Source organism: Oncorhynchus keta, chromosome 23 (genome assembly GCF_023373465.1).
Source record: "Oncorhynchus keta strain PuntledgeMale-10-30-2019 chromosome 23, Oket_V2, whole genome shotgun sequence".
Lineage (NCBI taxonomy): Eukaryota > Metazoa > Chordata > Actinopteri > Salmoniformes > Salmonidae > Oncorhynchus > Oncorhynchus keta.
Window position 1 is genome coordinate 42785105 of NC_068443.1, and position 13096 is coordinate 42798200.

At 44.2% G+C, this 13096-nt stretch overlaps 1 protein-coding gene across 6 annotated transcripts in view; it reads left to right on the plus strand.

Moving 5' to 3' along the window:
* Positions 1 to 771: 771 nt before the first annotated feature.
* wls (Wnt ligand secretion mediator) overlaps positions 772 to 13096 on the plus strand; it is a 28520-nt gene continuing 16195 nt past the window's right edge. The window contains exons 1-5 of one of the 6 annotated variants that reach the window (XM_035800547.2): positions 788 to 1164; positions 4230 to 4502; positions 10185 to 10309; positions 10811 to 10981; positions 11289 to 11425. In XM_035800547.2, the coding sequence (XP_035656440.1) occupies positions 1059 to 1164; positions 4230 to 4502; positions 10185 to 10309; positions 10811 to 10981; positions 11289 to 11425 (812 nt within the window). In that variant the 5' untranslated portion in view covers positions 788 to 1058. Of the gene's footprint in view, positions 1165 to 4229; positions 4503 to 10184; positions 10381 to 10810; positions 10982 to 11288; positions 11426 to 13096 lie in introns of those variants that run through there. The other 5 variants (XM_035800549.2, XM_035800548.2, XM_035800550.2 and 2 more) reach the window with 5 other exon arrangements.

Below are 13096 nucleotides of genomic sequence, written 5' to 3' on the forward strand. Positions count from 1 at the left end.
TCCGGGTTAGGGGAGGGTTTGGCCGTGGTAGGCTATCAATTTAAAATCAAAATGGGTTCTTAACTGGCTTGCCTAGTTAAATAAAAATACTGTCTTCTACCACATGTGTAGGCTTCTGTAGCTAGGCCTTGGACTCCTTATTAAAGTTTAGACCTCCCAAAATCTACATGCTAAAGTGAGGTGGGAAAAGCATAGAATATCCTTGCACCCATGTCACTGTGAACATGGCGGTCACTATATATAATAATTTGACCTGACTATGCTTCCTTCTCTTGTCACCAAGTAAAGTGACATTTGTCCTCTAACCGCTTGCGCGCGTGACAAATACGCCCACTCCTTGCAGCTCGCCTCCCTCCAACACTATCTAAAACAAAATGATAAGTGACTTATAGGTAGGTTTTAGCCTCTCAATAATAGGCTATCTTGGGCACCGAAGACAGAGATGTGATCACACAACAAAACAGTAAGCTAAAGTGTGCATAAGCTTTAATATTTGCATGAGGAGTTCATAACTTTCCATTCAATAATTTGCATGAAATCTTCACACATGAATTTCTCTAAATAAAGATGCGTGATATACTTTTTTTGTATAGGCTCATCCATAAATATCACACATATTCAGACTTAGGACATTTATGGACTGATAAGAGTTTTTAACATTGGCAATGAGGGGAAAATCACGTCAAGATCAAAACACATCAAGCTTCACTGAAAACGTTCCTTTGCATAGCCCTTGGCTGGCATTAATAGAGGCTGTTATGTTATTATTCGGACAAAAGCAACCTGGCATTACGAACCACTATTGCTATGCTGCGGCGCTCCACATATATTCCTGCAGTGTAGTGTTCGAGAAAAGGGATAGGCAGGCGTGCTATTCCGTCATGTGATTCTCCTTTTTTCTTCCCTTTACAGTCCTCCTTCGAAGTTGATTTTCAAGCGAGGCAGTGCTGGTGCCTCCTCAATCTCGGCATCTGGAGTGCTAACTAGATGCGGTGACTTTCGTGCCGACTCACCTTATTTTTCCTCACCCGGCGTAGTTTTCAACAACTTTTTTTAAGATGGCCGGGGCAATTATTGAAAACATGAGCACCAAAAAGTTGGTGATCGTGGGAGTGATTCTGCTTTTGTTCCAAGCGTTTTCTTTTATGGTCGGTGGTTTGATTGGTAAGCATGGTTTTCCCAATTGTTCTCTCTCCTGTTGCAACCTTTGGCTTTGTTATTCGACAACGGCGGTTGAATGTCCACTATTTTGTCGAGTACATTGAATATTCTATGTAGGCTTATCCAAATAATGAAAACAATTAAATTATTTAGTCTATCACTGTGATTTGTCATGTGAAAGTGTTGTCTATGTAACTACTAACAATGTAGCCTTTAACGAAGTTACATTGTATCAAACGTAGCAACTTTTGATAAGTTGCAAGAAAAATAACTTACTGGTGGTATTAGTCTGCCTCCAACTCAATATTTCCCTCTGAATTTGCATTTACTAATACAAAGCACCTTTCCTATATTTAATGATACCGTCATTGTAAAGTATTGAGTGAATTCACTTTTAATTTGCATAGTTTTGTTTTCTCTTGAAGAATGACACATTTGACTGTAAAACACCATAGGAATTGGTGTGTATAACTTCACTCCGATCCAGCACAGAACGTTGTCTGCCCCACTTCTCTCCACCTTCCTCTCATTATGTATGTCTGCTCCGTAGCCCTAGGCAGGCACCATCTCTTTATTTCCCCCTTGCATCTCCCTCTCGCCCTAAATCACAAACCCCTCTCAGTATTGCATATTTTGACTTCTGCCGGTGCCATTTGCATGACTCTGCTCCCCGCTGACACACACACACACACACTCACGCACATACTCACTCATACAAACTGCCACAAACTCAATGCCTCAGTAGTTGAGTCCTATGAGGCTTGTTGTTACAGATCCCAATCTCTGGTTAGTTTTGGCAAAACACTCCAGTCAGTCTGTCAGTCAGTCTGTCTCCTCTCCTCTCTAGAGCTGGGTGGCTGCTGATAAATGAGCTTGTTTGGGCTACTCCTGCCCAAGATAGTTTTAATGAAGCCGGATGCCTTTTGTATTTGCCCGGTGGCCTGGGCCAGCCAGGGTAATTGAGTAGAAAGGCGTTCGTCTCCCCCTGTTATTGGACAACTCCAACACAGCGTGAGGTCACTGGGCTGAGAGGCGGCCATTATTGCGGACACACTGGGGTGGAGACTGGAGGAGCCGTGTGCTCCCAGATTCTCAGGGTGCCAGGATAATTGAACTCTGAGGGGTTCCGTGGAGCGGGTTTAATTCAATTTGGCTGTGCTTGTTCCCGAGTAGGCCCAAGTCCATTGTGAGGCGACATTGGCGCACCTAGCTAAGAAGACATCTCTCTCTCTCTCTCTCTGCGAGTGTAGTTGATACTCTTCTCAAGATGGCCTTGGATTACTTCTGAGGGGGGTGCCAAAGGCCTAGCCTCAAGGGTGATTTTATGCTGTGTTTATGTTTTTGTCTGTTACCCTATTGAGAGTAAATGGGCTCAACGTCTGCTAGTAATCGAGACCGGTCACACTTGCTTTGGATAGTCCATCTGTAGATGCTCTACATGGTCAAACTATCTGTTGATAAGCAAAGTTGGTTGCTAAGGTTACGCTTAGGGTTAGCATTAGGTTTAGAATAAGGGTTCGGGTTGGTAGATGGTAAGTTGAAATGTCACTCAGTCTGTAGAGCAACTAAAAATGGACTATCCACAGTGTTATAAGTAGGGGCGATCAGCACCGACCATGGCATTGTAATCAGACGCGTTTCCTTGTTTTAGCAGGATAAGTTATCAAGAGTATATGAGGTTTTAGAACTGAAGTAACTCCTGCGAACTCGGTGCATTGCAGGTGTCTCATATTCCTTCACTTTGAGCAGGTTTTAAAGTGAATTATAGTGGCACTGATGTATACATAGTAGAGTTTAGAAGTTATTTAGTTCATGGCTGATGTCTGTATCTGGCCCTAAGGGCATGGTCTGGCTCTTGTTGATACCTATTATCAATACACCCTGGTCCTTTTTATGGACCTACCGGTCCCCTTAGTGACCAAGAGGGTCTTAACCACTGCTTAATCACACCTCCGACACCTTTTTTTTACCCTGTCGATACCCTTTTCTAGTCCTCAAACCTATTCCGTCTTTCATCCCTCAAGCCTCCTTGCTCTATCTACACGGCACAGTTCATGTTTTTATTTTTATTTTTTTACCTCAACCATATCCTCCGCTTTCTAATGCTAATGTTTAGTACCTTTCCCAACGACTAGTGAAATCCTATGAGAGAGTGGCCAACCTCATTTGGCTCATGAATCTCTATACGGATACAGTATTATGACTTGAGTGCTGGGGGCTTTCCCGCGAGCCACCTTTTTAAAGGGATTGGGCCTTTACTCTACAGGGTGTTCTGTCAACATGGTTAGAATGAATTGTCACTTTGTTGAACCAGGATTTGGCTCGGGTTTGATCTTAAACTCAACTTCTTCGCGTGTGCGTACTTTGTTGAGCTTGGTAGCCGTCTGACACAAGTTAAACTCCGGAACAACGCTTTGATTATGAGTTTGGAAATGTATTAATGTTTAAAACCTCACCATTAGCCTAACTGTGAATGAATTATTTGTAGTGCTTTCTGTAATTGAAGAATATAATAGGCTTACATTTTTTTCCCCCGACGACTGGGCTTTATATTTCAGCACAATAATAAAAAGTTACACAATACACATACAGCATATATATATATATTTTTAAACCTTTTATTTAACTAGGCAAGTCAGTTAAGAACAAATTCATATTTACAATGACGGCCATACCCGCTGGGCCAATTGTGCGCTGTCCTATGGGACTTTCAATCACGGCCGGCTGTGATACAGCCTGGAATTGAACCAGGGTCTGTAGTGATGCCTCTAGCACTGAGATGCAGTGCCTCAGACTGCTGCGCAACTCGGGAGCCAAGCATTGAAATGAGAACCTCAAAAAAAATTGCCAGTGTGGTCCGCAAAGAAAAATTCCCCCAAAACGCTTAATTCCGTTATTCTATAGCTTATACCATCAAACATAGTATTAGATGAGAATTACCTTTTTTTTTTATTTTATTTCTCCACAAAAGGTCTCATCCTCAGGACAGATGACTAGGACATCTTATGGATCTAGGTCAACTACCATTGTGATCGGGCAGTAACTTAGCAACTCCCCTCTCCCTGTAGCTCCCAGCCCCACCACGGCAGTCCACTACCTGGCTACCAAATGTGTGGACGCGGTCAAACGTCACCAGAGTGGCAGGTGGTTCATGCCCTGGGGCCCTAACCAGTGCGACAAGATCCAGGACTTTGATGAGGCTATGTCCAAGAAGATCGAGGCCAACAACATCGTGTTTGCCGTCCACATCCCCCTGCCCAACAAGGAGATGAGCCCCTGGTTCCAGTTCATGCTGGTCATCTTGCAGTTTGACATCGCCTTCAAAATGTACAACCAGATAGGTAAGGGGAAACTGCAGCCTCAATGTGATTGGTGTTGATTTTCGCGCATTTTTTTTTTTGACTGTGTGTTAATTTATTGTCAAGTCATTCTTATCTTTGATCGTTGTCTCTTTTTGTGTTATGTTGTGTCTGGCGGGGGGGGCAATATGTTGTCTGTGTTTCTGTCAATTGTGTTTTTTTTTAGGATGTTAATTGTCTGTCTGGTATGTCTTTGTTGTGTCAGTGATTCATGACGATTCACGCGTACACACAAAAGGTGCTTTGCCCTTTTTTCCGTAATTTATTTACCTGTTTTGGTTGCTAGCCCTTACGCTCCTTGTGGATCCAATTGATAAAGTATTCAGATGTGTGTGTATGTAAATGCTGTTAATATTAGTGTCCCCCTGTCACCTCAGGGTATTGCCTGCTTTTGTCCTGTTTATTGTGGCGAATGCATGAGCACCCAGAGGAATGTGCCTTTTCTCTTCTCTCAGTAGATTGGATTTCCCTCGCACTGAGAGAAAGGCCTAACAATGATGGATATGCTGCTGGTTCTCCATAGCGATACAAGCCTCAGGGCTCCATGTCAGTGGCTTATAGTCTCTATAGAACAGGTAGCTGGGGGCTGCTCGAACTGTGGTGGGCTTGTCTCAAATTGGACACTGATAGCTTTGCAATTTCCTATTATGGAGTGGAATACCACTTTGCTGTGCATATTTTTCACCCCTTCTCTTTGCTTATCCCTACGATGAATTGTAACATGGTATATGGTACACCACTTGGAGTGTTGGGGAAGAGTTTCTCACTTTCCATTGCAGGGTAGTGTATCCTTGAGGTCAGTGTAAAATGAGAAAATAAAAGCCCTTGAAATATTGAGTCATTTTTGGCAGCCGGTGTTTGCTCAATTAACTGTCACCTGATCCGATAAAAGCTACATCATCAAAGCAGACATCCCACATCTCCCTGTATCTCTTAACATTCCTTTATGTTCAGACCAGGAAGGGTTTGCCATGGTCCTTATCTGAACATGGTACCCTTCAGATCTGTCCCCAATTTCAATCTGAACCCAATGTACTTACTGTACACCCATTACAATATGGCAATAGACATAGGAAAATGTCACCATCTTTCTTACACCAATTCCAGTCCCTTTCTCCCAGAAGAGCCCGGGTGTAAGGATGAGGGTTTGTTTTGGAAGTGTGCACAGTTATTACATTCAGACAAGGATTCAGACATGGCAACTGTCTTCTGATCTGGCATTAAGGGTCATATGGAAGCTTGAGCTTGCTTCTCCCTTCCTTGACTTCCTTGACGGCAAGTGGAATATCTCTGTGTGCGTGGTTGTTAAGGAGAGGCCACTGACAGGGCGGGAATCGGAGCTGCGCCAGGTCTGGGGCTGTGAAAGAAGGGATTAGAGGGATAACGGAGGACTAACGAAGGGGGATTGGCGTGCCGGCCTGGGAAAGTGACGGGGGCAGAGATGGGGACCAACTTCTTAAGTTGTTACAGATGTCTTGCTAACCTAGCGCAGGATGCACGGCATGTACAGTAGGGCACGAGGCACTCCGTAACATCCTCCTCTCATCAAAGATACGTTGCAAAGTATAGTTTAGAGCAGTGACGCACTGCATTTTTACCACAATAGAAAGCTAAAAGTAAAGTTTGATCTCGTTTGACTCTAGGTTAAACTGTATACTCCAATTTCAACTATAGCTGTGTTTCAGTATGTAATGTTACTCCTCAAGATGTCGAGTCATTAAAAACAAAAAACCTCCAGTCCCAAGCAGGGCGTGAGCTTGTTTACAGCTTGTGCTGCCAGACTAGTCATCGATTCAATACCCCGTCCAAGAATTCCACCCACCCAGAAATGGGACGGTTGTCCACCCCACGCTAATCCGCCTGGGTAGGCTGCCTCTGATCCCCTGCCAGAGGTTTTACTGTGTGGGGGCCTGAGGATCACCCTGATGTCAACAGCTGTCTATGACCGAGCCACAGAGGAGAAATGGACAGATTGCCTGTGTTTTTAAAACTAAATACAAATTTAAGAGTCGCCATGCACAGAAATAGCATGCGGCTGCATATAAAATGACGCATTCAGCTTCAGTGCTGAAACGTGTAGCTGTAATGTAACCGATCGCAAATCAAATCCAGGTTGTCCTTGCCACTCAAGACCACATTAGCTTGCTGAACTCTTTGGTCTCATTTTGGTCTCAACAGAGGTCAGATGGTCTCGGGCAGGAATGTTCTTCATTTTTCATTCAGTTTGTTCAAAGAATAGAACTTCCAGCAAGCTATTGACATTGAGCTCTTCGTGATTTACTTTCTCACGGCATCCAAATCTCTCTGAGAGGTAAGCAATGAAAACCAGAACCCTGCGCGTGTCAAAATGGCGTCGGCCTGTCTATAACTCAACCAGAACCACTTTCTTTAGACATTTACCATGCCGAAGGTTGGTCCCTGAGATGAATTGTCCCCTTTTCTTTCTCCCCCTCCCCACTCCACCCAGGCAACAGCCACCCCTGGCAGGGGTCCAGCAATAACACAGCTGTTGAGAAGGCTTAGTGGCGATGGGCACTGCACTAGGGTGGAATGTTTGTGTGCGGTAAGCTGACATTCAGGATATTTGGCGGTGTTCACTTGAGGGGTGGGAAAGAGGGGTATATGGAGACAGTAGAGGAGAGCGGACTGCCAATAACTTCCCCTCCCTCCCTCTCTTCCCCCTCTCAGGGCACCGGGTTTCTTTCAGGGCTCTCCAGCTTGTTTCATAACCACATGAGTCTCTTTGGAAGGGTGAAGCACAGATCTAAAGCCTGTGTTGGCATTCTGACGGCCATTTTGTTTCTCTAGGCACTTAAAACCAGGTTCCGCTCAACGTTTTGCACCTTCAAGTCAGTAATATTGTATCATTACCAACTGTATAGGAGACTGAACTGAAGGCCTTACGTACACGTATGTAAACTATCTTTAAGCCCCTCAACAGGGAAATGTTTTGGATCATTAATCATCCTTGGACTATTTTGGGATCAACATCGCACGCCGATGTGAGATTTTGGTGCATCTGTTCTCGAGGTCGACAGATTTATGATTTTTTTCAATGCAGATACTGATTATTGGAGGACCAAAAAAAGCTGATGGCGATTAATGAGGCCGATATTTATTTTATTTATTTATTTATTTGTAATAATGACAATTACAACAATACTGAATGAACACTTATTTGAACTTAATATAATACCTCAATAAAATCTATTTAGCCTCAAATAAATAATGAAACATGTTCAATTTGGTTTAAATAATGCAAAAACAAAGTGTTGGAGAAGAAAGTAAAAGTGCAATATGTGCCATGTAAGAAAGCTAACGTTTCATTTCCTTGCTCAGAACAGGAGAACATTTGAAAGTTGGTGGTTCTTTTTAACATGAGTCTTCAATATTCCCAGGTAACAAGTTTTAGGTTTATAGGACTATTTCTCTCTATACCATTTTGTATTTCATATACTTTTGACTATTGGATGTTCTTATAGGCACTTTAGTATTGCCAGTGTAACAGTATAGCTTCCGTCCCTCTCCTCGCTCGAACCAGGAACACATTGACAACAGCCACCCTCGAAGCAGCGTTACCCATGCAGAGCAAGGGAGACAACTACTCCAAGTCTCAGAGGGAGTGACGTTTGAAACGCTATTAGTGTGCACCCCGCTAACTAGCTAGCCATTTTACATCGGTTACACCAGCCTAATCTCGGGAGTTGATAGGCTTGAAGTCATAAATGCACAAACCGCACAAAAGTGCTGTTTGAAATGAATGCTTAAGAGCCTGCTGGTGCCCACCATCGCTCAGTCAGACTGCTCTATCAAATCATAGACTTAATTATAACATAATAACACACAAAAATATGAGCCTTTGGTCATTAAAATGGTAAAATCCGTAAACTATAATTTCTAAATCAAAACGTTTATTCTTTCAGTGAAATGCGGAACCGTTCTGTATTTTATCTAATGGATGGCATCCCTAAATCTTAATATTCCTGTTACGTTGCACAAACTTCAATGTTATGTCATAATTATGTACATTTCTGGCAAATTAATTACGGCCTTTGTTAGGAATAAATGGACTTCACACAGTTCGCAATGAGCCAGGCGGCCCAAACTGCTGCATATACTGCTTGCACGGAACGCAAGAGAAGTGACAATTTCCCTAGTTGTAAGAAATTAATGTTAGCAGACAATATTAACTAAATATTCAGGTTTAAAAATATATACTTGTGCATTGATTTTAAAGAAAGGCGTTGATGTTTATGGTTCGGTACATTGGTGCAACGACAGTGCTTTTTTTTCGCAAATGTGCTTGTTAAATCATCACCCGTTTGTTCAAGTAGGCTGTGATTCAATGAGAAATGAACAGGCACCGCATCGATTATATGCAACGCAGGACAAGCTATATAAACTAGTAATATCATCAACCATGTGTAGTTAACTAGTGATTATGTTAAGACTGATTTGTTTTTTATAAGATAAGTTTAATGCTAGCTAGCAACTTAACTTGGCTCGTTGCTGCCCTTGCGTAACAGGTAGTCAGCCTGCCACGCAGGCTCATCCTGGAGTGCAATGTAAGGCAGGTGGTTAGAGCGTTGGATTAGTAACTGAAAGGTTGCAAAAACGAATCCCTGAGCTGACAAGGTAAAAATCTGTCGTTCTTCCCCTGAACGAGGCAGTTAACCCACCGTTCCAAGGCCTTCATTGAAAATAAGTATGTGTTCTTAATTGACTTGCCTAGTTAAATAAAGGTGTAAAAAAAATATATTTTTTAAAAAAATCGGCAAATCGGTGTCCAAAAATACCTATTATCGATTGTTATGAATTTGAAATCAGCCCTAATTAATCGGCCATTCCGATTAATCGGTCGACCTCTAATCTGTTCTGTCTTGTTAGTATTTTTCATTACATGCATTCTTTCCTGCATACTTTGAAAGTTAAAGGGATAGATCACCCCTTGAAAGTTTCTCCAACGTTTTCATATCTCAAACAGTCTCAAACTCCAGATGAGCCACCTTTTTTTTTTTAGGACACATTTTCAAGATATTAACTGAAATCTAACTGACAAATTTTTTTTTGTGGGCTGATCTATCCCTTTTAATAAGCCCAGTACCACATGTTGTAGCCTTTGGAATAGTTTAAAGTTGCACTCGTCGTCTATAGTGGATGCATTGTCTAGGAAATGACTAGCATTTCATGCTAAGTGAAAGCAAATGAAGTGTCTGCTAATTTGACGGCATGAAAATGACCTAGTGTTGCTCTTAGCACAGACTGTATGTGTAGCAGTCCAGATTGTGGATTTGCAGCGTTGAATGCATTCTTTTCATAGCTCTAGACGTTGCTTCCTCTGGTCTTTTCCCGAAAGGCTGTGACTGTCTGTCATCCGAGACTTATTTCACCCCAGTCACCGCTGGTTTACACCAAAGTATTGTTGTCATAGCTATAAATTGAGTTACGCAATAGGGAATTGCAGGCGGAGAATTTGATTTCATTGCAAATCCACACTTCAATGCTGACCTGCTAGTTAAGACATGCGTAGAGCAAAAACAGCATACATATGCCATTATAATGAAGTCTCCACAACTGTTATTTGGCATCTATATAAAAATTTGGTAGTCGGTAAACCTTTAGGATCTCCCTAAAGTGTTATGTATTGACATCTTCCTCCTACAGAGGATGGAGCAGTGGCCACCATTGATGTAGGTGTGGCCTACAGGGATGACATGCTCAGTGAATGGACAGAGATGGCCCACTCCATAGAGCGAAGGAAGCTTTGCTGCAACTTCACCACCACCAAGGTAAACACAGGACACTGGAGTGTTCCAACCGTTCCCTTCCCTCTGGGGTTAAACACTTCACCACCACCAAGGTAAACACAGGACACTGGAGTGTTCCAACCGTTCCCTTCCCTCTGGGGTTAAACACTTCACCACCACCAAGGTAAACACAGGACACTGGAGTGTTCCAACCGTTCCCTTCCCTCTGGGGTTAAACACTTCACCACCACCAAGGTAAACACAGGACACTGTGGAGTGTTCCAACCGTTCCCTTCCCTCTGGGGTTAAACACTTCCAGTCATAAAGGGTTTTTTGTGCTACTGGTTTTAATCACTTGATTGCTCTGTTTTTTATTATAGTATTAGTTGGTTAGTCCACACGTGATCATTCAGGTTTTTAAATCCGTCTTCCAAAGTTCTGTGGTTTCAGCTGATTTAAATTGAATTGAGTGTTTTAAAAGAAATTCTGTATAGTTGGTGTCCCGTCAGACGTGTCTAAGTCATCTCTCGCTGTGCCCTGTAGACGTATGAGAACGAGGGGCGCTACTACGAGTGTGACCTGCTGCCCTTCATGGAACTGGGCAACGTGGCCCACAAGTACTACCTGCTCAACATCCGCCTGCCCGTCAGCGAACGCAATAAGATCAACGTGGGCATCGGGGAGATCAAGGACATCCGTCTGGTGGTTAGTAGTGTGGGTGTCTGGTGGTTAGTAGTGTGGGTGTCTGTGGGTGTCTGTGGGTGTCTGTGTGTCTGTGGGTGTCTGTGTGTCTGTGTGTCTGGGTGCTGGAAGAGCGACTCAATGAAGTCAAAGCTATTCATAAAATATCTGCGATCATTGAATATCCTTTACGTTTGTCTTTGACACGTGTGGAGATACTTAAAAAAAAAATAAAAAAAAGTTTTTCACATCCTAACTGATTGCCAAAATGGCCAAACGAGATGTTGAGGTGAACCGTGTGAAAGACTGGCTGACGTTTTTAATTTCCTTATCCTATCAGGGTATCCATCAGAACGGCGGTTTCACCAAGGTGTGGTTTGCCATGAAGACCTTCCTCACGCCCAGCATCCTCATCATCTTGGTGTGGTACTGGAGACGCATCACCCTCATGACACGACCTCCTGTGCTGTTGGAAAAGTAAAAGGCCGCCATATTGTTTATGGGACTGTGAACTGGGATGGTTCTTTGTTGTGTATTACGGCGTTTCAGTCATCTATTGGCGCTGGTTGCTTCGTGAGCTGGTGCACCGTGTAGGTGTGCATTGAGGATTGATCTCGAATCCAAAATGCATGGATATCCTTGTCCTAGCTTCATACACACGAGTAATGTCTTCAGCCAGGGTAGAACTCACTAACCCCCAGCGGACACCAGTTAGGCCTTGGGCTTATGGCAACGTTAGCAAGTACAGGAGGAGACCTGCCGTTCGATTCGCTATGGACGGATTGTGCATCTAGGTCAGATGTTCTCAGTCCTGGGCCTCGTATTCATCAAGTGTCTCAGGGCAGGAGTGCTGATCTAGGATCAGGTCCCACTTGTTTGTCATGTAATCTTATTCATAATGATCTAAAAAGACAAAACTGATCCTAGAGCAGCAGTTGGGCAGCTACACTGTTAAATGAGAACCAGGTGTAGCTTTTTCAAGACCTGTAGTGGTGACAACTTTATTCCAAACGATAACTAACGCCAGATTGAAATGATGTACCAATGTAATGTAGACTGATACCCTGTGCCGAGCGCTATGTGTTCAGTTTGGTTTGTCCCCTGCGGCGCTGGAAGAGTGTATCAGTGCGGCGCTGGGAGAGTGTATCAGTGCGGCGCTGGGAGAGTGTATCAGTGCGGCGCTGGGAGAGTGTATCAGTGCGGCGCTGGGAGAGTGTATCAGTGCGGCGCTGGGAGAGTGTATCAGTGCGGCGCTGGGAGAGTGTATCAGTGCGGCGCTGGGAGAGTGTATCAGTGCGGCGCTGGGAGAGTGTATCAGTGCGGCGCTGGCAGAGTGTATCAGTGCGGCGCTGGGAGTGTATCAGTGCGGCGCTGGCAGAGTGTATCAGTGCGGCGCTGGCAGAGTGTATCAGTGCGGCGCTGGCAGAGTGTATCAGTGCGGCGCTGGCAGAGTGTATCAGTGCGGCGCTGGCAGAGTGTATCAGTGCGGCGCTGGCAGAGTGTATCAGTGCGGCGCTGGCAGAGTGTATCAGTGCGGCGCTGGGAGAGTGTATCAGTGCGGCGCTGGGAGAGTGTATCAGTGCGGCGCTGGGAGAGTGTATCAGTGCGGCGCTGGGAGAGTGTATCAGTGCGGCGCTGGCAGAGTGTATCAGTGCGGCGCTGCGTTCGTCCAAGCGCGACACGCGCTCCACAATTTTCTAGCACTCCACTAACACTTCTACCCCCAACCTCTCCTCCCGCTCTCAGTCTTCCCCGTCGTCTCTACGGCTCAGAGCCCTCGTTCCCAAGTGACCGCGCAGCTCTCAGAAAATGGCACTCGAACTCTGTTTGTGGAAAGTACATGAAGGTCATTTATCAGTAATTGGCCTTGTTAAAGCACTGGAAGAAATGGCAGTAGTCCACACTGAAATAATAAACGAGTCTACACAGAGAACAAAACATTAGGAACACCTTCCTAATATTGAGTTGCACCCCATTTTGGGCGGCGGACCATTCTTGACACACACAGGAAATTGTTGAGCATGAAAACCCCAGCAGCAAATCGCTTCGTGACTGGCAAACCGGTGCGCCTGGCACACCACCGTACCCCATTCAAAGGCACTTAAATCTTTTGTCTTGCCCATTCACCTTCTGAATGGCACACATGTA